The 26,577-nt window shown below is 38.0% G+C and overlaps 1 protein-coding gene across 2 annotated transcripts in view; it reads right to left on the bottom strand.

The window, feature by feature from the left end:
- NHLRC2 (NHL repeat containing 2) overlaps positions 1–26,440 on the bottom strand; it is a 32,742-nt gene extending 6,302 nt beyond the window's left edge. Inside the window, exons 1-8 of one of the 2 annotated variants that reach the window (XM_030486409.2) lie at positions 26,338–26,440; positions 25,990–26,254; positions 23,517–23,669; positions 16,426–16,881; positions 13,227–13,348; positions 11,389–11,518; positions 1,131–1,224; positions 431–662 (exon numbers count right to left, since the gene is read on the bottom strand). In XM_030486409.2, the coding sequence (XP_030342269.1) occupies positions 431–662; positions 1,131–1,224; positions 11,389–11,518; positions 13,227–13,348; positions 16,426–16,881; positions 23,517–23,669; positions 25,990–26,152 (1,350 nt within the window). In that variant the 5' untranslated portion in view covers positions 26,153–26,254; positions 26,338–26,440. Of the gene's footprint in view, positions 1–430; positions 663–1,130; positions 1,231–11,388; positions 11,519–13,226; positions 13,349–16,425; positions 16,882–23,516; positions 23,670–25,989; positions 26,255–26,337 lie in introns of both variants that reach the window. The other variant, XM_030486408.2, reaches the window with a different exon arrangement.
- Positions 26,441–26,577: the final 137 nt, after the last annotated feature.

Raw genomic sequence — 26,577 nt, 5'->3', positions numbered from 1 at the left:
ATACATTTGCTTACTCAATGTTGACATGAATTTAAATGATTGTAATTAAATGGAAATTCACTGAATTAAAAAAAAAAATCAAGACGACGTCAAAACAAGGATACTGAAAACTGGGAAGTGCGGATGCTAACCATGGAAATGGAAACTCTCACATTTAAATCTGCAGTATGAATCCAGCTGGCTTTAATGACCACAAAATGCTGAATTGAGTTGGCTACTTAAAAATAAGTGAAGTAATTTGTTATCTGAGGAGCATCAATCTGCACTACAACTCGAGTGGCACAACGGGCACACATTTGCATTCCGAGCAGTGAAGTTAAGAAATTGATGGCCATGGAAACTGATTTACCCTCTCACCCCAAAAGTGGTTCCTCCAGGTCAGGCTTGAGGAATATTAGTAGGGCAGTGTAGGGAAGTTTGAAGTGATTACCAATGGATCTCTCTCTCCTCCTACAAGGTGTTTCACTGCTCCGTCTTTCAGGGAGATGGTTCGCACAGTGCTGCTCTCGCTGTCTGCTACAAAAAGGCAGTTCCATGGTTCCTCGGAAGCCAGAGAGAGACCCGAAGGCTGGGCAAAGCCTGCCTTATGTGGGTATGCGTTGTTTCTGTTCTCCTCATTCCCACTTCCAGCGAATCGAAGGCAGACTCCTTTCTTTAAATCACTAAAGGAAAGCAGTACTCAACTTCAGGAATGAGCCTGAACTACTTCAGACGTTATGCATAAACAGAAGCTACAGGACAAGCACTTGCGAGTTATGAAACCAACTTTACTGCAGCACAAGGAATTATTCAATGCCTTTCTGCTAACTTACATTTCACCTCAGTATATCATTCCTCACTAGCTAATTCAGCAAATGCAATGAAAAGTACCATTCGATCATACGAATGTATTCTACCAAGTCACAGATTTATAGCAAAAGTAGCATTTTTTATTCCATCTAACAGATGTGGGGAAAAAACATGCAGACTTTAAAGGCCACACGCCTTTTAAGCCTAAACAGAAGCAGCAAGCTTCAAGCTAAGTACAGTCAAGAAAAATTATTTTTAATTTGATTATCTCTCTCTTTGGGGTTTGAAAGCTGTTTATCAAGACAAACAGCAATTTCACTTGTCTCTTATTAGCTGCTTACCTTCCTTTTGGTAGTTTTCCATCTTCCAACATTAGTGCCCATATCTGGTGAGTGCCTGCCATTGCTATCCATAAAACATCATCTTCCTGGGTCCCTGAAACTTTAAAATGGATGTGTAAAACCAGATGCAATAAACCCCAACAAACACTTTGGGAATGCTTTATAAAACAAAGAAATAAACAAATCAACCCTGCTATCCCCCCTACTCCAGCTCACCTTTTCCCATGAGAAAGAAAAAAAACCCTCAACCAAAAAAACAGGAAGAGGAAAGAAAATGTCTTTCATCTATCAAAAACTCTATTTCTGCTCTCTTCCCAAGACATAAAAATAGTATGTTTAATATCCCTACCTAAGGACAATACTTCAAATGGGATTTGCTCTTTGCAACATTTTGCTATTGAGCCCATGTTTCACCTATTATTTTTGGATTCATACTAGCCAACAAATATGTACTTATCTTTGCTAAGAATGGTTTGGGGCAGCAGGGGACATACGTTTTGGGTTTTTTTACTACGTTAGTGAGAAAATTAGATATTCCAAAAAGCTACTGGCAGTTGTTTACAGGTTTGGAGAGAAACAAGCATGGCAGTACATTATATGCAGAGTACATAACGTTTTTAAGATAAGGGTAACTGATGACTGTGCGTCATGCAGATTTACGCTCTGGAGCGCAACAACTGCTGTCTATTCAAACATTAGATGTGATGTGGGCAATTACTGATTTCCCCTTTCCAGTTTCCAAGTTGTTCTCCCTATGCGCATGTACATGTGGTATCACAAATACAAGACACAGATCTGAGCAACGGTGACCTTCTATCAAGAAGTGTTCAAACATATTTCAAGCAGCTAGTTTTTAAAACTGAAGGTATAAAACTACTATTTACCAGTCCAAATCTATAAATTACATGAAGCTTGCCCTGATAACACTTCACAAATAATATGATACAAATGGCAAGTGAAGAACATGTAAGTGCTCTATAGCTTTAAACATAGCACATTACAGTGTAAGAAAGAATGCATGAAGACAAGTTGTGAAAGAGCATTAAAAAACAAGAAACCCAAAAGAAATTTGCTTATCTTAGCCTCTTCTGAATATCTTAAGGAACAGAAAGTTGACATTTAAAAACTGCATTTAAATGGGGACACTTATCTTTCTAAGTGTAGACACTGTATTAGCCTACACGTACTGTAAACAACTGTTTGATCTAGTCAGAAACAAGACACATTCATTTCTGAATGAATGTATCAGGTATTGGAATAAGTATGAGCAACTCAGAAGAAAAATACCTTCAAATTGGTCATGGAAACTTTTATTCACGTGAACTTTTGAAACATCTCATAGGTATTTCTGCAATAAATCTAATGGATACCTCCCTCCCCCCCCAGTATTTTGGGAGTTTCAAAATACAAGCAATTCTATGTAAAATGCTTGCAAGTGTTTTAAACCTGAGAAGCTAGTCCAAATCAATCTTCCTAAAATGAAATTACCACCATTCCCCCAACTGAGATCCTGCTGTTTTTCTTTTAATCCTAAACCTTTCCCACTTCACACACTGCAAGAGGGAAAAAAAGCATCCTTCTGTCTCCAGAATTAATTTCCTCATACTGTGAGCCCTCTTCAGAATAGTACTGGTATGATTTTAGCACAGTTTATCTTCAACCTTTTCTGTTTCCTGGATCAAGACACAAGTTTCTATGACTGTGGTCAAAGGAACCTGTTGACTCTCTCCTGCACCTCTACGTGGCTCCAGTTTTTATGTAAACTAGAGCTCCAAGAATAAAAGTTCAACTTCCAAAGCACCTAAAAGTTTTTTGTTGAGCAGAAAGGATTGCAAAATGAGTTGGAAAACACACATTTTATGAGTCAGTCACCACAGATGTTACCGAAGTACTGGAGATGCCAAAACCACCCCAATCAAAAACTCAAACCAAAACACACACCCCCTTACAGTATCACCTTTGATTAGAGGTTGTTTCTAAGAGATTTAAATTGAGAAAGTAGTCTACAAAATCATTTCACTACTTCCTACATAGTACATGTTCAACTTCAGCATTTTATGTTTCCAAGATGCACACCTTGCACTCTTCAGATGCTACTATTCTGAGTGTCCCAGAATGAATAATGCTAAAATCACTAGCCAGTTTAGAAAGTGAGTTTTTAATCTTGCTATGCTGTACAGTTCATTATAAGGGATGTCAAAAAGTGCTTTGTTAATTATTTAATATCCACTTCACCCAGCAATGAAATGAAGAAGTAAGGCTTGAACTGAGCACTTTAGAAAAATCTATTCCATTCATCTATCCAAGCCTCTAATTCCATCCACTGAAAACTCCCTTGCGACAGCTATATGTTGAAGAATGGAAAAGGTTTCTTACTTTGGTTCTGCACACTAAAAAGCTTATCAAATATGAGGCACAGGAAAGAAGTATCAATATTAATTTCAAACTTTACTGAAAATGTAAGATCAATAGAGAGAAAAATCCTTTCTTCAACTAGAGAATGAGGCAATAAAAATAGGAGTTCCATAACCATTATAGATTTTAATGCAACTTAAGTATTTTCTACTGGCTGGCCATTAGAACAAAGAGAATGGATGCAAACATGGGAACAGCACAAGCGTACTGACTTGTGGAAAATATGTCAGGACTTTAATAAACAAAATTACACAAAACTAAAAGACCAACGCCTATAGTTGCACAGCTAAAGTATTTTATCACACAACGGGCCTGACACTACAGAGTTTAACGCATTATGTTCTGAAACAAAAGACAGAAAATCCTTTTCTTCCAGGATAGAACACTTTGAGGACATGTCTCCAGTGTCATCCTTGTACTGTTCTCACAGGAGAAGGAGGCCAGAGAGAACCAGCATGCTAAAATTATGGTAGTGCCATCATTATCATAACTCCTTATCATCCTTGAATGGAAAGAATTTAGTTTTAAAGAATTTATTGTAAAACAACATAAAAGAACAAAGCAATTCTTTTACATTCATTCAATTAAGCACCACATTCCAACCTATCTTGAGCTGTTTCAAAAATCCAGTGTAGTTTCTCCTTATTAGGGAGAAACTTATTAGGCTTTCTTATCTTTAGTGCTGCCTCTATCAAAGCGAAGTATGGCTTGCAAATGTGATATGCTTATGTTATAAAGATTCACTAATAATGAACTAGAGCTCTGAATGCACTGGCATTCCATATTATACAATACTTCAGTTATTATACAACGATTCAGCTCCTTAATCCTCCTCTGCTATATATCTGTTGTAAGACTTAACAGTCCTCTACACAACTTTAAACAGTTCAGTAATACTGCTGACCAATAACTGTGAGTCAATCTGGACACACAGAAAAGAGTTTATCTCATAACATCCAACGGCAATATCTGTTTGAAGAGATTCCATTCCCAGGACTACCCACTCTTCCAGCTTCCCTGTTTGGGGACTGCATGCTTACTTCCAGTCTGGGAATTAGAAGCCTGGGAATCAAAGTCAGATTTTGTAGCTGGCACCACTGACATTTTCTAAATAGATTGAAGTTTGAAAATATTATTCTTGTCTACTAACTATTAAAAAAATAACAAGGAAGCAGTCTGTTGGTACACTCATCCTCTGCAAAATCACAAGAGGCAAAAAAGGGCTCCAAAACACACCCTCCAGTTTACAGATGGGCACACTGCCTATGTGCATTTGTGAGTGCAAGTCTCGCCTACACGTAAGTCAGTGGTAGTTTAGCAAATTAAATCCAATTCTGAGTGACAGAACAACTAGAGGATTGTTCTTCTTCAGTGAGACAGAGATAGCAAAGCCTCAAAGGAATGCTTTAGCACTGTCAGCCTGAACTGTCACAAGTACACATCATCCTTTTTGGAGGAGTAAAAAATTCATTTTCTTCTTTTTCCTGCACTACCTCTTTCACATAGTGTTCCATCATGCAAACAGCATAACCTTTTACAAAACAGAATGCTTCTGGAATTTTCCTTCTTAGTTAACAAACCTGCCCTCTCATCAGGGGAAATCGCTGGACTCAGTAGATATCAAGGAGATGTCATACAATGGGAGGTAACAGGGACCTAAAAATGATGACTGTAATTAAATATTTTCTCTTTCCTTCCCAAGTCTTCTAACTCTGGCCTTCTGACTGTAATGTCAGTAAATACTTAAGAAAAAAATCCAAAGTAGAAATGACAGTATTTATTAACGTGAAAGAACGAATTTAGATTATTTAGTGTTGGGATACATCACTATAACTACAGACAAAGCTAAGTCTGGTTATGCATTTTATTCATTCCTATTTAAGCACAGCAAACATGTACACATGAGGGTATTTCAGCACTGCAGTCTCCCCTGATCCCCAATATGCACATTCCATATTCAAAAGCATTTCCAGCATCAAACGGGAACAGTTAAAAACTGTGTCTCATTCTGAGCCCTTCCATGTCTCTGTAAGACTTGTTAAGGATATTTATTGTCAGCAGCTCTGCATCTGGAATTTTGCATTAAAAACAGTATCTGATACCTCAACTCGTGTTTAGAAGTCTGATTTGTAGTTTTAACTTCTTTATCGTGAGCACACATTTAATTCACAGAACAAGACTACAGACTGTGGAACAAAGAGAATGAGAAATCATGATTTCAAGTACAAATACCATATTTTTTTTAATAGAAGACAGTTTCAAGTTATGGACTTCAAAATGTTACTAAGTTTGACATCTGTTAAGATGGTAACTGCTAATTCAAATGCTTCTTTTTACTGCAAAAAGTAATCACCACCATCCATTCTGTCAAGATGTAGAGAAGTCCAATTTACTAGAAAAGTAGTCTGTCAAACTAAAATGTGTGGGATTACTGTTGGATATTTAGTCACAACTCTCATTACATCCTTGTGTTAAGACTTCAGTCTTCATATGTTTCTGTCAAAGGCATGTTTATAGTAAAATACTAACATAAATGACTAATTTCTTTCCCTGTTTCTATAGCGAACATGTGAAATAATAATAACTTTTGTTGCTATTGCTATTCAGCAATACCATAAACTCCTTAATCTCTAAATTTTGGCTTAGAATACAGAATCAGAGCATTCAGTCAACAGTTTAACAAGGTTCCTGTAGAGATAAAGTCTGCTGGGCTGATTGCACAAAAAGCTACTAGTTCTGAAAGCTTATTCCTCCTCAGTTTTCTCTCAAATGCTTAAAGGAGAACATACCAGTTTAGGAGCAGGAATGAAAGCTACTTAGGGTTGAGAGAACCCATACCTAAATGATGTTAGCACATGTGAACCCTCCAGTCCAATCTATTTCTCCCTCTCTGGGATTCTGCCTACAGCATGAAGCTGGTTGACCCACTCAGAGAGTATCTAGAATTAAACAGTGTGCTTCAGAAGTCCTCCCAAAGCAAGAGTGGGTAATGTCCTGCTTCACTGCAGTCCTTTGCCATAACTTCTAAATGTCACATTTCTCAAAAGGCTTTTTCTCCTTAAACAGTTCTCACATAGGAATAAAACACTATAATCAGTCTTTCACTTTAGCCCTAACTCTAATGAAGAAGATACTTTTTCTTTGAAATGTCAAATATTTTAAATAAAAAATAATTACCATTTACAAGTAAATGTAGGATCTAGTTCAAGAATATAAGTCAGCTGACGCTGTTTCATGTCAATGATGTCTCTAACACAATTTTCTGTGGAACTGAACTTCAAGGGCAGATGCTGCCCAAAGCTGAATGGGGTATCTCTGAGTTCATGCTTTGCATAGAAAATTGCTAAAGAGACAAGAAGGCCTTTTGCATTCAAATTATGTACATTGCTACATCATGCAGGCATATTACATAACATACATCTAGAGTAATTCAAAGTTTTGAGCTGTCCACGAAAACGATACACAACTAATCCCTGACGATTACAAGAGCAGTTCGTTTATTTTCAGCTATTATCAAGGCAAATTCCTTTCACAGGACAGCGAAGGCTGGAGCCTCAATGCCAGAATGAGACTAGACTAGAAGGAGAAACATGTTGAAAGAGCAACATGTTGAAAGCATACTTTCAAGATACAGACAGTTCAGACATAAACAGTTCATATATGAACTGTTCATATGCTGAAGTAATTATTGCTTTAATTCTTTGTAAAATTAAGGAAGGATACCATAAGTAATTCAGGAAAAAGAAGTGTTTTCCTCTGGAATGCAGTGGTACCAAATAACCCTCTAGCAGAGACACCCAGAGCGAAAAAGAATAATCTTACATACTTTTGCCTTTTAAGGGCTATAAAAATTGCAGCAGTATGATCAGATACTGTACTTTCATTTAAATCATAACTATGTAAAACCTAAACTGACGTAAAAATTTCCAACTAGTTTAATGAAAGCATGGTCAACACTGTACTTGGGAGTTGCTATAAATAGATTACAATCATGCAATTTGAGACCAGATTTTGGAATGCGGATCACACAGTTATGTCACCAAGAGCAGGTCATTGTCCTGTTCCTACCAGCAAGAATGCAGCTATCAAGAACATTTCACGCTCAGATCAACTGTGCATTTAAGTATCACTTGCTTTCAACACCCACTGAATAAAAATAGAAGGGGACAACAGAGAAAGCTAAAAAAGCACCGAGTAATTTAATGATGTATTTTTAAGCTGCTGGCCCTCCCCTGTATTTCCTGCACAATCTATATCAGTGCAAACTTCAGCACCAACTTCCACAAAGCCAGAACTTAATCCACAAGAGCTCATTCAAGAATTTTAAAAGGGAAGGGTAAAACACAAGCTCAGTGGCCACAACTAAAGAAATAAATAACAAGGAAGAATACTGTCTGCCTGAATCCTAGCATATGTTTTATCTCCATTAACTCCCCTACCTTAAAGAGAGACTTGTGCCAACTTTCTTTTAAAGGGTAATTCACAGTCACTTAATGTCTTTGCCTCAGACTTCAGCATCTGTATAAAATGGGGAAACAAAAGCCTATTATCTCATGGAAATAATATGTGGATGCTTAAAAGCATGCTGCTTAGTATCTGTTCTGAATATTAACTTATATGTGCCTTCATAAACTTTTTTTCCCTCAATATTTTAAATGTTGTCTCCTCCCCTGGAGATATTCAAGAGCTGTCTGGAGACAATCCTGAGTAAGGTACTCTGGGTGACCCTGCTTGAGCAGGGAGGTTGGACTAGGTGACCCCCGGTAGTGCCTTCCAGCCTCAACCACTCTGTGATACTGTAACACACAGTCTAAACTGTGTGTAGGAACAATCTCAAGAAATAGAAATGATACAGAAATATTTTTCTCTTAAGAGGTAACCATTCCCTTTGAGACTTTGAAAAAGGTCAGCATAAACTGTTCAACAGTACCCAGTGTAGTACATAAGCAGCATAAACATTTAAACTCCTTTTTTTCTCCCTTTCATGTTCTGGATAGCATGGCTTTGGACATTGAAAGGAAACTCACAGATGCATCACTTGTTTAAAACCTATACAATTCATAAATCTATCTTCTGAAAAGAAAAAAATGCCTCTTGTACACTGTGTAAGCTACATAGCTCTAAGGAAAACAGGAAAGTACAGTGTTATTTCCCATATGCCACGCCAGTTAACATAGAAGTCAAACTTAGGAATTTTGTAATAATGAACCTATGTTGCTGAAGTGTCCATTACCTTCTGCAACTTGCAGAGACACATATAGACACATGTAAAATATGTGTGCTGCTATGTGGATATGAACCAAAGTGATTTCTGAAACTCTCATCAATTACTGCATCCACCCATATGCACAGACAGACACTGGCATGCCAGTTTTAACATATGATAGTAATGTATATACTTTAAGACAGCACACTGAGAATCACCAACAGAAGGCTGGGTGGCTGCCCAGAAGAATGAAGATTTCCCACATTTACTGAATAACTAATGCATACTATCTATATATATGGTATAAGGGATAGTAACAGAAGATCCTACTGGGTTCAAGCAATCTGCAGTAATAGCACAACTTTGACAAACTCTGCTGCAGTGTCGACAAACTATTTTGATGGCTGGCAACAAACTTAGTTAAAGAAGTCACTGCAGCTGATGGCAGTATCTATGCTGCAAGACAAATGCACTGCAGATTACAAGACACAGCCCTGGTTCCTCATGATCTGGGACAGACTCCTGTCAGCATTCTATTCAGTATAATCCTCTGTTTTGACATCCCTCTCTGGTTATAGTTTTTTAAAAGAATTTTATATAGCTATTACAGTTATTTACGTTTTTCCTTGCTTATTTTACCCACACAAAGCCGTATTAAAAAAAAAAGTCTTAAAAAGAATCTGAAAACACACAATCCAACCCCATTTTATCTATTTGGCCTATTACCCTCTCAAAGAAGGGATTTAAATTGGTTTAATCTCTTTGTAACTGACAGGTTATATTTTGTAGAGCTCTAAACAGACAACTCACTGGTAGGTTTTAATTGAATAGGACAAAATTTTACTGGTCTGAAGAGAGTGCGTTCAGAAGATCTGATTTTTATGTAAATGCTTATAAAAATTCAGCAGTGTTGAAGAGTGCAGATGACTAATCCTCTACAGGTGAATCATTCAGTGATTACTACGCTCATGTTGATAACAATCCTATCAATCAACATTTAACAAGCAGAGCTCTCAAAACCAGAAAGTATCAACAGATATTTAGCTACTGGCAGAAGCAGAAGCAAGCATCATGAAAAGTAAAATTGAAGGCTATTTTGAATAGTTCTGTTAACCAGCTGAGGTTTCTGAAGCACTGATGAGTTAGTTACTCGTCTCCTCCTTTGCTGATCTACGAAACAGCTCTGCAGTAACATCCCACGGAGACCAGCTTGCTTGTTCAAGACACCTTGAAAACTATATCAGCTAGTCACACAACAGGCTACTGGCTGACAAAAGGAAAATCAGATTGGATAAAATTCAGCAGAACTCATGTCTTCATTAATAGCAACCCACATGCAGTGAGATTCAGGTACTCCTCCTCCCTCTTGCAAGTAGAAATTCAAATGCTTAACACAAATTGTAAGGGTCATTGGCAAAGCCTGTGGGAAAAAGTGCCCTCTGGGAAAAAGTGCCTTAGTTTAACTTCTTTTCCTTTCATTTTTATGTGGAAGACACGTTATTAAAAGTTTTAAATCTGAAAATTAATGACAGCTGCTTATTTAAGTAGTCAAGGCTGCTGGTGGTGCACCAGATGCTGGTGTCTGTACAGACAACGTATTTGTACCAGAAGATATCTATATGAACTAGCTTTATGTTCACTTAAACTTGAGTGTGTCTTCTCCCCCGTAACTGACCCAAGATCAGAACAAATGCTTCCAGGTCAGTAAAATGTTCTGATTTACTAATCTTGCAAAGCACCTCTATCTTAAAACTATTAGACTTAAATCATGCTACTTCCCCACCCCATTATCTGCAGATTCAAGAAATCCTGATATTGGAAGTCAATTTTCATGTCTGAAATAGTGACCTAAGGGGTTTATGTCACGTTAAAGCACTGTTCTGTCATTGTTCAAAAACTTGCATCTGCAGCTTCTGAATTACATTGAAATGGAAACATGAAAAAAGAAAGAATCAACTCACAGTTAATATCAGTTGAAACATCATCACAGTTATGTGATGTCAAGCTCAGGTGTGTGTTATGTGAATCAGGAAAGCAAGCTACTTAAATCTTCAGAAGCTGCTTCTTGCATCCCATTATGCAAAGATTTCATTCTTACCCACTGATGCTTGCAAAGTTTTTTCTGAGCTATTCCTCTCCTATCTGATTGACTCTATCATGATCTTGAATCTAATGATTTTATGTCACCTAAACAGGAATAAACAGAGGCCTCAAACTAAAATTACTTTTATTTCCTAAACTCAAATATTTACAAATGGTCAAACATGTGTGTATAGTCAAGGAAAGGAACTTCTAGACAATGCTCACTTCCCGTAAAATGTAGCTGCTTAAGTGATCCTGGCATAAAAAGCACTGGTCTAACAAAAGCAATTACAATTTCCTCCTGTGTTTGGACCCAGTAACTATACAGCTCATTACAAAAGAATTTTTCTGCCATCAAGTAACAGTTCATGTTTTTTCAGGATCCAAAGCAGAACTGCAGGTCTCACTTGCAAATGAAACCACTGTTTCTAGACACAGTTGTAAGGTAAATCTTTACTTTTTCCTATCTCAGATTATTACCAAAACAGGAAAACATTTAGCAAACAGCCATGCATGTGTAAATATGAGATGTTAAAAGCTCAAGTGATACAATACTTGAATTTCCGAAGACCACATCCCACGGAGAGCTGATAGGCTGTTCTTCTCCTTTTGCTCCACCTTCCTTATCAACACCTTGAATCCCAATGCCTGCTACAGTGGTCACCACCTCTAATTCCAGGTCAATCTACAAGGAGCACAATTATACACACTGAATGTACAAAATTAACTCGACTGAAGTTACAATTTGAGCTAGATGCCAAAACCAGAGTTTTTGCTGACAAATAAAACCCAAATCCTAACAAATGTATGTAATGAGTTTCACCACAATGCTGGCTGATGGGGGCAGGAAGCAGCAGGAAAACCACATATCTGGAATTCTCTTCAACAAAAATTAACCCTGTTTTGTCAAGGTTTGCCCAGCAGTTGCAGAAGCAAGCACCAAAATCTTCTAAAGAAATACTCATTTGATGGATGTGGATGTTTTATTTTAAACTTCTATAGGAATATGACATAAAAATTCAGATGGGATATCTCCCATCTCATTTAATTTGTATAAAGCAAATTACTTTTGCAGTTTATTTCATGCCCTAGGGCAAAAAAAAAAATTATTTCATTTCTGCAGCTTAAATCCCTTTATTTTTCTTCTCCTTTTGCTCATTTTCTAACTGACTTCCAATACTGCTCATGCATTTATCATGAAGACCATGTAAAAAGAAAGTCTGTCATACACAGAATCTTCTAACTTTTGTAGCAGCGAATGCACTTCTTGCAAGGCCCATGGCCTGCACAAGCATTTGAAAGCAAGCCTGTTGTATTATGCTAAGTCTTGGATACCCTCATGGCACATTTAGATGAAAGAGAACAGCTAATTATCGCCAAAAATGCTGAAGCAGCATGATCCGGATCTTCAGGTGTTTCCGTGCTGTCTTTGCTACCTGCAACACTTCATATCCTGTGGTCAGCAGGCTACAGTGATGAGCGTCTGTAAGGTGAGGACCCTGGAGCAAAGTGCTCATTTTTAGTATACAATGTTTCTTTACCAGCCAGGAGCCGTGGTCCTGTCCCAGAATAAAACCTGGTAGCCAGCAACAATGAATACTGTGCAGGGAGTTTGTGGACAAGTGCTTTGAAGTGAAACACACAATGAACCCACTTAAGAGTACAAAGGCACTTCGAACTAAGTAAAGAAGTACCTCCTCTGATCACAAATCATACTAGTGAGTATCTGAGCACAAGATCTTCTGAGATGTATAAAACACTTTTAATAATAAGGTAATACTATATTGCTTCAACAAACTTAAAATCTCATTATTCTAAATCATAATTCTAAATCCTAGCGAAATGTAAGATGCAATGACTATATATAGAGAGTAACATTCCTACATCCTAAAACAAGCTAAAATAAGTGTTCAATAAAACAAAAATTCCACATGCAGACAATTCTGGTATTACAGCAGTTACCAGTCTGTACTTTAGAGACCCAAACAGCTCACTGAAGTTTAGATACTCACTGAACCATAGTAGTACAATAACTTTAGATAAGAATCAGATACTACTGGAAGTGAAACAAAAACTATTTTGTTGTAGTACTAAGAATAGGTGTTTCTCATAACAGGAAAGTAAGAGTCACTAGGAAAAAAAAATCAAATATGCTGCAGCAAGTAATGTATATCACCTCCATTTGAAAGGAAGCACAAAAGCATATGTAGCCTTTAAACAACAAACTGCACAACAGCATTTATTTATAAGATATTGGGCTGAATTTCCTTCCTGATGTTGAGGGTATTCAAAGAGTAAATAATCAGAGTAAATAATTTGGTGTCAATATTCACCTCTGTAAATAGAATAAGGTAAAAGAGATTAAAGTTTGAATTTCCTTGCAGAAAATTTACCTTTCTGATCAGGTGATTTTCTGTATCAGCTACGTAAATAACATTATTTTTTATAGCGATCCCTTGTGGTGAGTTGAAAGCTGCCTCTGAAAATCTTCCATCTCTCCTTCCACTGTTTGGACCTATAAATGAAACAAAGCAAACTCAAAAGTAATTTTAGAAAAAACAAAACAAAACAACCAAACAGTCAAAACCAAAATTCATACATTTAAACTTGTAAAAAAATTACACATTCAAAGAGGTGCTTTCACAGCACCTTGTACATTTCACATTACTCGCCCACTGCAGGAGAGAATCAGGTTCGAGATCATCTTAGGAACCTGAATGTGCACAAGTCCATGGGACCTGATGAAATCCATCTGCAGGTCCTGAAGGAGCTGGCGGATGAAGTTGCTAAACCACTGTCCATCATATTTGAAAAATCCTGGCAGTCAGGTGAAGTTCCTGACGACTGGAAAAAGGGTAATACAACCCCCATTTTCAAGAAGGGGAATATGGAAGACCCAGGGAGCTACAGACCAGTCAGCCTCACCTCTGTGCCTGGCAAAATCTTGGAGCAGTTTCTCCTGGAAAGCATGCTAAGGCACATGAAAAACAACGAGGTGGTTGGTGACAGCCAACATGGCTTCACTAAGGGCAAATCCTGCCTGACCAATTTGGTGGTCTTCTATGATGGAGCCACGGAACTGATGGACAGGGGCAGAGCAGTTGACGTCATCTACCTGGAATTGTGCAAAGCGTTCGACACCGTCCCGCACGACATCCTTGTCTCTAAATGGGAGAGACATCAATTTGATAGATGGACCACTCGGTGCATAAAAAACTGGCTCGATGGCCACATGCAAAGAGTTGTGGTAAATGGCTCGATGTCCAGTTGGAAACCTGTAATGAGTGGTGTCCCTCAGGGATCGGTGTTGGGACCGGTCCTGTTCAACATCTTTGTCGGTGACATGGACAGTGGGATTGAGTGCGCCCTCAGCAAGTTTGCCAACGACACCAAGCTGTGTGGTTCGGTTGATACGCTGGAGGGAAGGGATGCCATCCAGAGGGACCTTGACACACTTGAGAAGTGGGCTGATGCCAGCCTCATGAAGTTCAACCAAGCCAAGTGCAAGGTCCTACACCTGGGTTGGGGCAATCCCAGGCACAGCTACAGGTTGGAGTAAGAATTGATTCAGAGCAGCCCTGTGAAGAAGGACTTGGGGGTGTTGGTTGATGAGAAACTGAACATGAGCTGGCAGTGTGCACACACAGCCCAGAAACCCAACCGTATCCTGGGCTGCATCAAAAGGAGCGTGACCAGCAGATTGAAGGAGCCAAAAGAGAAGTCTTAAGAGGGGTTTAACTTGTTCCTGTTCTCTTGTACTAAAGGATAATAGCAACAACACAAGACAGAAATAAAAGAACTACATCTTTTTTTATTCCTAACTATATCAAATCAAGCCATCAGGGAAAACTTTAATTTCCCAAACTCAACTCACTTTCAGTGGTTTAGATTTTGGTGTTACCACAAATGAAACTAATATTTGATTAGCAGCATTTCCTCATTAGTAACAATTAGGAAAAAGATACCATGGAACTGATTACACAAAAGAACAGTAAGAATGATGGAGTGACAGTGTTGTACACAGAACCATCAAGAAATAGAAAGGAACATGACCTGAATATAACAGTATGAAGGTAAGCACTGTATGTCAGCGGGAGTACCATTTAAAGCGCATTAGCAGTATGTGTCAGCAGAAGACATTTAGGTATGAGTTATGTGTGCATCATGATTTATGATGCAAATATAGTAATTTCAACTTTTGTGCATGCCCACATTTGTTACTGTATTATCAACTTCATTACATTATTTTCTGCCCACTGAATCATTTAACTGAGTCACTGAAATACACAGAATTTTACAACCTACTGTCAGAAGACAATTTAGACCTCAACAGACACAAAGGACTGAGGTGCTGGTGTGTCAGATTCCAGCAGTTCCCCTTCTAAGTGCCAGGGTGCACACCCCCAGGGAATGCCACATGAAGGGGATAGGGTATTTCCCTCTGAACTGCTGTCTAATGACTGTCCCAGAACACTAAAGGGTAGCTTGTTGCTGGACACTTTATCTCACCTACCAAACAGAAACCAAATTCTCTCACTTTTGCCATAAGAAATCCTGTTGATACTTCCCACAGGAGAAGGGTATTAAGACTAATGCCTTTATCAGGTTAACTTGGGTAACTACTCTGTCTACCCAATGCACTGTTACTTCAAATAGCAGGAGATCTTCTTCCTTTCTTTAAGTAGCAGTGCCACTGGTATTTTTATGAGGTTTTTAGGATGCTACCATGGAACAGGCATTAGCCAATATCAGACTCAGTAATATAGGACCCATCAGGTCCTGATTCTGAGACATAAATGAATGATTGTTGTCAATGATCTGAGGATTCAACCACTTCCTACATCTGTCAGTTATGGTTTCTCATGAATGGACTGTCCTGACATCTATGTACTTGGTGCATTAAGCTGTAACTTCTACCACTGTAACAGATTCTAACAAGGAACAAATCCAAATGTTTCATTTCTGAAAGAGTAAAGCATACGAAGAGTGTACAAGTGTTCTTGATTTGCAGTGTAAAGCAGACAGTAATTTTACAAAATCAGTTAAAGAGATTAGGTTTTTAAAGCTGAAATGGTACTAATATAAACTTGGTAACAAATGTACCTAAATTTAAAATACTACTACTATTTTTGTAACTTGGTTGTATGTTACACCTCAATTTTGGTGACAACACAGGCCTTTTCACATACACTAAAGCAACTTCATTTTTAGGTGCCTATGTACTAGTGCAATGCCACTGTCCTCAGTAATTCTCCCTTCCTCCAAAATCCTATACAGGAATGCTCTTCATTTTAAAAAAAACAACCAAACTAAAAACACACACCAAAAGCTTCCCCATGTGCCACCACCATCACAATTCAGCATTCATTTCTTCTATTGAAAAGGGACGCATTGCTGTCTCTTTTCCCTTCCTTGCTGCTGGATGTTGATGTATGCCACTTCAATCTAAACCCATCTGCAACACTTTCATAAGAATATAAAATGTATTTTTTGTAATTCATATTATACTATATATGTAATTATACTAATAGGCCCAGCAAACATACTCTACTCCTAAACTAAAATTACTGTGACAAACTTATATACCCTTACCTCCAATAGTGTGTAGAATTTGTCCATTCTTTCGAGTAACCAATATCCTATGATGTCCAGTGTCTGCTATGACCAGCCTTTCTCCTGAATGATCCACGGTCACTTTGCCAGGAAACAGCAGGGGAGAAGGTGGGAGCGAGTCTCTGTACAGCTTTATTCCAATGTTGTTATCTTTGATTTGTCCTCTTTCCTTGTAGAATTTCAGTGTTACAGAAGTAAATAAAAACAACTTCTCTCTGTGTCCCTCTCCAACAAGCGAAAAGAGCATATTTCCACGAGGCCCCAGAATGACCAGAGTTGGCCAGCAGGACACTTCGAGTTCATGCCACAGTGTTGCATCTGCATCATTTACTACAGGGTGGACAATATTGTATCTCAGAATGGCACTTTTAATGTTATCCAGAACTTTTTCATTTGGGAATTTCGCCGAATGGACTCCAACAATAATAAGACCATCTGAAAGGAAAAATAAAGTCATGCACTGAAACATATTTGACTAAAAAGTAAAACTGAAGCACAGTTATCTCACAATGTGACTGATTGCTTTCCAGAATAAAAGGGTTTGAACAAACAAAAAGCAATTGCATCTCAGTAGGGCTATAAATAGCTGTGCAGACAAAATACTGAAACTCAGAAATAACATTTCAGTAAAATGACTGAACTTTAGGACCATTACTTCCCCAGCTGGTTTACATTTAATGTCAGAAATTGTTCTTAGTTCCTGAACCTCTACATACTAAGGTAGAAAATACTTTCAAAATAATTATGGGCAAGTTGTAGCAGTTCAACTGATACTTTCGGTTTTTTCAGATGTTTATGACACCTCTTTGTCTTTTGATGCGTATACACAACTATGGTGTTTTAGGCATTGAATTCTTTTCCACAGTTAACTAGGAATCACAAACGTAACATTGAACTCTGTAGTCCAGAGTTACCTTGGTGTATTTAACTCAATAACAAAAATGTATAGGCTTCTGAAATCAATACAGTATTCTATATTTCAAATAGCAACATTGACAGCTATGACAAAATGACAAATAGCACTTGGTATAAACCTGAAAGGCCTGAATCCTTTTCCTTAACATACAATTAAAAAAGGAGGAGGAAAAGATTAAATCATTGACTTTTGCCCCTCCCCTTAAAATGTTTAACTTCAATATATGGATAATGAAGACAACGAAGAGTTTAGATTTTCCGATATCAGGGATAACTGCACTTGAAATTCTGGTATGAAGGTGTTGTATAAGCATGAAGTAATATAAGTCTGCTTCTATACACTGCTTACATAACAGCAACCCTTTGCTTATTTTCTTAGTTTAATGAAATTTGAACACAGAAATAAAAATCTACGGCTCAGACTTCAGCTGCTTTTCCCTTGTGATGAGAAATAAATCTCCTTCCACCCCCATGTAAACACTTATGTAAGCAGCCCCAAATTTTCCACTCCCCCTTCCTACCCAACAGAAAAAGAATTAAGAGCCTTCCTTCAGTTAAGACATTTTTCAGTACTGTCTAGGAGCTAAAAAAGAGGAAAACAAACAAAACCAAAACCCACTACATCCTTTTGCAGGGCTTTAAATTTTGTTTTACTAGCGTAATCTCCACCAAATGAAGTAAACTGTGCATATGACATCAATGCCATACTTTGTCTCTCTTTGTACTAGAAGAATACTATTAGCCATAAGCATAATCTTGTTATAGTTGAAGTAACATGTCAATTCTGCCTGAAGTAAGGAAGGTAACAATAGTAACTATGAAGTTGTAGAAAGCTGCATTACAGTAATTTTAAACCAGAACTGTCAATCTAATGGAAACCCTTAGCCATTAACCTTACCACTTGTCCAAATACCACTCATGTTTCTGGAGAGTGCAAGCATTTTGCAACCACAAAAAACAACTGGGATCTTTATTTCTTTGTGCAAGTAAAAGTTTCAAATTTTCATGTGACCTTTTTTGTTATTTGGAGGAGAGGAGTGAAATTAAATGGGAAGGGAAAATATCCTTAGAGTTGATACCCGACTTGAGTTATATTTTACCATAGTATAAGAAATTATTTTGACAAAAAGCACTTTATTTTTCCCCCAGTCTATAACATAATTTAGCATTTGCAAACACTTTTATCAGCACCACTGAAGTACCTGTGGTGTTTCCTTCCTTCCCAGTCACCAATGTCTATAGGTGGATTCCTTACAGTACTGTATTTTTTCAGTAATAGAAGTAATTCCAAAGAGCAAAGACTTGGAGTCCATACAGAGTGGCACAAGGGGAGAAGAGCCATTATCCAATCTAATTCAATTCTGATGATGCTTATACTCTGAAATATGACTGTAGATCCCTCAAGAACTTCATAAGGTTCTTAAATCAGACTAATTTGTGCTCATACGCATAATCACTGCAATTCAAAATGTTGTATTGCGCTACTACAGACAAAATAGGTTTGGCCGAACAGCTATTACGTTTGGATAAGTAGGATACAATTCAGTTAGAAAGGATAAAGGCAGATATGCAATGTGCATCTCTAAGTAAGCAAGTTCTGTTACTTCGTGCTTACTCTAATATTGTCATATTTATCCTGAACAGCAGCCAACAGAAACAGCCCTCCTGAAAGGACACTCATCTGGAAAAGACTAGTTTTAAAATAAATGTTTTCTCAGCAAGGTTTTAAGAAGACTTGGGAGTGAGTTTCAGCTATTTGAGTTTTTAGAAGGCAATTTTTTTCTCATTCAAATATAACCATTGGTTACGACAGGAAAATAGCCTAACCAGAACATAACCTAAATATTTGTAATCACCTTGCTAACACATTTATTTCTTCTCTTCCAGCTTCTCACAGTTGCTAGAACAGTAACTCTCTTTCCCAGTTTTCATCTCTTCATTCTGCCAGTTGCAAATGTAGTTATCAAAACCCAGAATTAGTGCTCCCAGAAGGAAAGCTGCACACAAACTAACTTTTTGCAGCTTGCATAATTCAACTTTCTCCTTATCAAAGAAAGTAATTTTATTTATTTAGCATTCTATCATTTTGATTTTTAATCCAACAGAAGTGTGCTTTTTTTCTGCAACAACTCACCTATTTAATGCATTTTACTTCATTTGGCATCTACTGTTATGTGTCACACAACAAGTCATTCTAAACCGGAAATTTACATCACTACTGTTATTTGGCATTTACTACCTAATGAATTAAAGGGCTTCACTGTTTGGAAAACTTCAAGCAAATATGTAAAAATGAAATGCTTTTGCAAAACAGCCCTCCAAAAGCTCTGCAGTTAAGAGTCAGTGGAGTTTGCCACTGCAAGAACAGTGAAACCAGCCCTCTGATCAGAGAGGGCCTGAACCAGGGCCCAAAAAGTTACAACCGCAAACAACCGCATCCAAGGACATGGTTTGGAACAGAATGTAGTATTTACTTTTATGCTTTTCTCCTACCTCTACAGTAGAGGTGCAATCTGATTAGCTGGACGTCTTTGTTCTACCCTCAGCTCTGGTTTTGTGTTAGAAATGTAAGAAAGGCAATTATTTCAGGTCTTAAACACTTGTATTATTTGAGCTCTGATGAGTTTGTTTCCTTCCAGAAAACCTAATTTAATCTCAAGTTGGCTTTTATTCAGTTACAAAGAAGTGGAAAACTATTTTTCTCTTTTAGCCCTTCTCCCCAGCCATAAAACAGTGTTCATGGAGAAGAATATGATCTTCAGTGTGACAACAGAAAAAGCTAAAGTGCTGCACAATAAAAGACTTAATTGAATATAAGAATTCCACAGAAACAGAATTATAAAATCACTATAACTGATATAGTCTTTATCAATGCTATAAGCACAGCATGTTGCAGTATCAGATAGCTGAAGTTGTAGTATCATGAACTGCTGTACTCCAAAGAGCAGGTCAAATATTTTCACTGTAACAGGATCAGCAGCAGCACTTGTATTTGTCCTTCAACAATACCATTAAAGCTAGAAAGGCAATTCTATACTGAACACCTGAACAGGACAAACAAGTTAGAACATCCTCTACTGAAGAAAGCTCTTCTGGAAACTGATGGATGCTATGCTGAGATGTAAGAATATGCACACCATTTAAAACACTTTATTCAAAGGATTATAACAGAGCACAACACTGGATTTAAGCCAAGCTATTTCTGAATATTAAAAAGTACTCCCTCTTATAGAAGTCATTTCTGGACTGCTGATAACATGAACTGAATATGCACTGGAGTTTAAAATAACTTCCTGAATGCCACTTGAAACACAGAAATAGCACCACTGAAGATAGCAGCGAGAACATATCTGATAAAGATGCTAGGTGACATTTAATCCTATGGAAAGCAGTCTTCATTTTGAAGCAATCTCCTGAAGTTCCAGACAATAGAACTATGTGCATATGTACAATGACTATATATATATATATAAAAAATGGTTTAGGATCACCCTAAAAATAGAGCTTCTTGTGTTCAGACTTCTCACGTCTGATGATCACACTGCTGAAATTTCAACATACTCCACATAAAAGGGTATTTGAACAGCACTAAAAACAAAGTAATCAGAGTATCAGAAATGTACATGCACAATGTATAGTCAAAAAAAGACATTATATCAGTATTGAGGTTTGTTTTTAGTTATGCAGAAAAACAAAGGCAACGTTCCTTCAAATATTCAAACAGGCCAAATGCATTATGAGATAGATGCTTTGTCTGAGTAAGATGCTTGTTTTCATTCTGACTAATATTGTGTGCTAGGTCAGCACCCTCTGCCACTTCTATAGCATGGTAAATATATACATGAAATGGGTAAATAAATGCTGTGTTTACAGATCTACAGTAAAGCTGCAGTTTCACTATGTATTTCACTGACTCTCTGCTGCCAAAAGAAATCACGTCGCTCATCTTTTGATGAGCCAAAATCAGGTTTTTTGTTATCACAGAAAGGTGGTAAGATTTTTGGAACTAACCCAACTAAAAGTGAAGGGACTTCTATTAAAGAGCAGAATAAAATAGAATGAAACTCCAGAATATGGCTGAAGACATTCTTAAAACATTTTTTGTTATGTCCAGTATCCTCTCTACTTCAGTTTTATTCTTCCACCTTTCATCTTTCTCAAGTTTCTCAAGTCAACAACTCTTCCCTCCTCTTTCTCCTCGTGATTGGTAAATGGTGTTTACCTTTGGTGAAGAAGATGCACATTGATATAAGACCATCTACTGAAGTATTTTTCTATGGCTTAAAACCCCACAACTCTTACTACCTTGACATATTTATACATATTACTGTAATGCTAAAATTTACACACTTAACACAGCAAAGAAAGATTAAATAATCCTGAAATCGCTGACAGTCAAAACATGAAAAGAGCAGAAAATAACCAAAGGGAGATCTACAGTGAAAAGAACAATGTATCTTTGTTTTAACCTTCAAGCACTTTAATCTCTTCCTGAATCCAACTACTATCCTTTGTTTCCTAACGGATTAAAATCAAGACTAATGTTCCACACACCTGCTCTTCTTTCCTTTTACCTCCACCTTCATCCCAAGTCTCTTTTTTTTCTCACTCTGGTTCCTGTAGGAACAGGATAGCTCAAACAGAAGAAGGATTTATCACCTATCAGCAAAGTACTTTCCTCAAGTAATAACTCCTGTGACAGGAAGTTTAATACAAGTCAAACAGAAAAATGTGTCTCCAAGTGGAGTTTCAGTTCAGTTCAGTGCTGCAGCCTCTTCAGCACCAGTGAAGAGATGCTCAAATACTTTAAAGAGAAAGCTTGTGGGGACAAGTTGTTAAAATTAATATTTTGTTATCAACTGATTGAACAGCTTGCTCTTAAAAAACAGATTAAGAATATGACAGATACAGTAATACAGTAACACTGTGCTACAAAATGTTTATAATTTAAAGATATTATTCATTATATGATCAGTATAATCTCCTGACATCTCGACCTTCTTCCCAGCACGGCTTGTATCCACAGCAGTCCATTTATAATTTGCTAATCGCCTTCTACTTAAAATTGCCTCCCTCCCAAAAAAATGCCATGAGTTTTCCTTATTAAAGTTCCTTATATCTGAAACATTACACCTGATCTTCAGTTTCTCCAAAGCAAACAGCTAAGCTTTCCAAAGAAGAAAATTTAGTTTGAGTCTTCTGTCAAGCACTGTGTAAGCCTACAAGTGAACTCCTTAAAGAACTTGAAATTTCAAAGACATTGTAATTTCTTTTTCTAGTGAAAGAAGGCAGCAATAATAAATGCTGCCAAAATTAAAACCGATCAGAAACGCCAATGGAGAAACAGAAGCTTAAACTTTATAAGATAAGGGTATTTACTGCATATATGTTATATTTAATGCAGTATTTTTAGGGCTGAAAGTAACACTGTTCATCTCACTGTTCAGTCTATTAAAATATCCAAGATAAGCACGCAGCTGATACATTCTGTGTAAGACCAGAGCTTATCTCTGTCAAGTCATCATGATGACAAGAGACTGCATTCTAAATAGTAATTACCCTATATTTTTATTCACTCAAAGAGAGAGAGAAGATATCATTTCAGATGTGACTTTCAAAAGCTTAATTCCCTCTCCAGAATACAGGACTACTAATAGTATATAACTTGATGCCAATGCAAAAAAACCCCAACCTTCTAAACCAAGCTTACATATTTTGTTATTTCAGTTAGAATGAAAAAAAACCTCCAAGTGATCTTAACTGCATCCATTCTGCCATCTATATTCTTCTCAGAGTTAGTCCTTAAGTCAAGTGTAGCGGGTTACATACTTGTATTAACTTTGAACCCATATCTTACATCCTTGTGTAGCTTTTTGCAAATAGCCTTATTTATGAGGATATCAGATTTGGGCTTTGAGCATATATCCTGTTTCTTTAATTATACAGACACAACAGATACCTTATATAACCCCATTTAAAAATGTGATGGGAGTACACACAGTCACCTTTTTTAGGCTACTTAAAAGATTAGAAGACATTTTTAGGCACCCCTGAAATTTTGCCAGCTGTTTAGTAACCAGCAACAAAGTGACTCAGCTACTCCACTGTCAACAGTGCCAGGAAATTCTATTCCAAGCGAGCCAAAGCACTTTTACCTTTATCAGAGTACTGGTGCTCTAATGCGTGGAGATCAGGCAGCAGGTGCAAGCAGTTGATGCAGCAGTAAGTAAAGAAATCCAACACCACAACTTTTCCACAAAGGTCTTTGTGAAGAGAAATAGGACCTTCAGTGTTTAACCATTGTAGATCTGGAATTCAGAGAACAGTGATAGCCAGTTAGGGGAACTGTAGGGAAAGGCAGATACTTACAGCTAATTTGCACACCACCACACAACACTCCTGGTGTGTTTAACTTTAAAGAAATAAAAAAGTTCAACATCTCTTTCTACACAGGTAGAAAAGCAAACCAAAAGTCCTATATATCAACTCATCCTTATGTTCCACCACTCTTCAGAGAATCATAGAATCGTTTGAGTTGGAAAGGAACTTAAGATCATACAGTTCCAACCCCCTGCCACAGGTAGGGACACCTTCCACTAGAGCAGGTTGCTCCAAGCCCCTGTGTCCAACCTGGCCTTGAACACTGCCAGGGATGGGGCAGCCACAGCTTCTCTGGGCACCCTGTGCCAGCGCCTCAGCACCCTCACAGGGAAGAATGAAAAGTTTGATTATTCATGAGATTTAATGTAATATATTAAATGTATTAAATGTATAAATTAAACTAATGAAAGTGCAGTGCATATATTTTAACAGGCACCTTTTAACTGAAAGAACATGCAAGCCTCAGAACCATTTTCATATATTTAAAAGCATGATCTATTTTATTCAACCCCTAATAATGTCATATAGGTAACAACTATTTAAAACCCACAAAAATGGTAGTAAACTGAAGAACTGTTAAAATCCTAATGATTTTCCAACATGTTTGTAAAGAACTCTGAAAAGAGATGATTGAAATATTTTTGTGATTACAGTTTTGATCTTGATTTTCAAAGTTTGAGGTGACAGGTATAAATTAATCCCTTTACAAGGGAAGAAATACAGCCTTTTCAGATATACCTGGCAGTAATCCTGGTCATTTATTTTAACCACTCGATATGAAGCATGAAAGCATTCTTTTCTCACAGGTAACTGCTATCACTCTGATTGCATTAGAACTGATCTCAACTTAAGAAATAAATATCCTAGAATACAGTCTGCCATTATTATCACTTAACACTTCTGAAAATAATGGGTGGGAGAAAGACAGATGTGAGGCAAGGCAAAGCTGAACTAAATTCCTGAAGGTCTATTTAAAAAAAAAAAAAAGTACGCTGACTAATCTAAAAATCCTCAAAACTTCCATTCTGACAGCTTCAGCACACCAAGTTCTTACTGCTCCAGGAGAGGTTATTGCTGCAGAAGCCAGCAGGAGGCTTGTTTTCAGTTTCACTAAGGGGAGGATTGAGCTCTACCGCCATATACTTATAAACAGAAATGGATGCACACACTTTCAGATCTGGTGACTATAATAGGTACCAAGTATATGCACTATTTCCATGGTATAATGGCTCTGCTGTTCACATTTTAAAAGAGTGGGGTATTTATTTTATGGCATTGCTCCTCTTTTCACTAGAATTAAAATACCTTTCATAAAATATACTGAAAGTAAACAGTGTTGACTACCCATGTGAACTCTTTTTAGAGGAGAAAGAAGCTTTGACAGAACACAGAAAGTGAACAGTGTGAATTACAAAACTGAAAATTCAACTCAGAGGTCCAAATCTAGACAGCAGGAGCATTCACTTTGCTCCAATGATTATAAGTCAGAATTTGTGCCCATGATACAAGTTTACCTCCTGAGGTCTGTGTCTTGCAGTCAGACATGAGCAGAGCTGCAGAGAGCCTCAATGAGGTTAAAAGGACCCTGAGCAGGACTTGCAAGGTCTTCCAAGACTTAACTTTTGATTTCATATTTAGCAGAAGAAGAGATACAGAATGTGTGAGATCTGTGAAAGGGAAATGGGCGCAACAGTGAAGAAGGATGACATCTCCAGGACAGTTTGTGTTATCAGGGGAAGAAACCTGAAAAGCACAGGTAAGTCATGGGGAGAGAGAGCCAGGAAACATCCCAAATGGCTGCAGTGAAACCAAGGGAACTCAGGAGAAAGCTGTGAGACTTGGTAAGTTTCTTGCTATGACCAGAGGAGAGACATACCAACATACTGTACAGAAAGGAAAGGCTTTATTAAAAAAGAAAAAGGAAAGTAAAATTAATGAAACTAACAGAGATTTAGAAGAAAGGCTTTAAGAATAGGTTTTTGCAACCAGTAGCAGGGGGAGCACGTATAAAAGGATTCTTTCTTCTTGTCCTTTGCTCCTGCTGCTTTCGGGAGTGACATTTCCTGTGACTAGAAGTGCTTTAAAAAAATAAAACAAAGCGGCTAACGGGGCCATAACTACACGGCCCTCGCAGGCAGCGGGACTTGAAGGAAAGCGCCACACGGTGAGCACTACAACTCAGCCACCTCTGCCGAGGGGCCCTGCAGCCGAACCGCGCTCCGCCGCGGGGCCTGCCCCGCCACCCACCTCCGCCGAGCTCGGGCACCGTCAGGTCCCGCTCCCGGCTGTCCATCTTCTTCAGGTACTGGTAGACCAAGTTCTCCTTCTCCTGGGCAGTGTCGGCATCGAGCAGGGCGTACTCCAGCTGGGTCTGGGCGGGCAGGAGCCCCGCCAGCCCCGCCGCCGCCATGACAGCTCCTGGGCGAGCCGAAGGCCCGGGCCGGTCGCTGTTTACCCGCCTGCTGTTTCACCGCCGCACATTCGGCACGTCCCGCAGCGCCAGCGAAGACAGCTGTAATTAATAATAATAATAACTGTAATAATAATAATACCTAAGCACAAACACGCAATACATCGTTTGTCTTAATGCCGGACCTTCTCATTCATGCCGTGTCCTCACATAGCTTTGATGTTCACAGAAGCATATTCGTGAAGAGAATCCCCGGCGGGGATTCCAGCTCAGCAGATTCCACACAGCCCGCTTTCCCCGCCCTATTCCTTTTTTTATTTATAAGTGGAATACACGTGAAGATCGCGGAATACCGGGACAAATTCCAAGCAAGGCAGCAATAATTTAAGCGGTGGGATTTTTTTTTTTGGGTGGTGGTTGTGGGG

Source organism: Strigops habroptila, chromosome 5, assembly GCF_004027225.2.
Source record: "Strigops habroptila isolate Jane chromosome 5, bStrHab1.2.pri, whole genome shotgun sequence".
Lineage (NCBI taxonomy): Eukaryota > Metazoa > Chordata > Aves > Psittaciformes > Psittacidae > Strigops > Strigops habroptila.
This window is presented reverse-complemented; position numbering and strand designations above follow the sequence as displayed.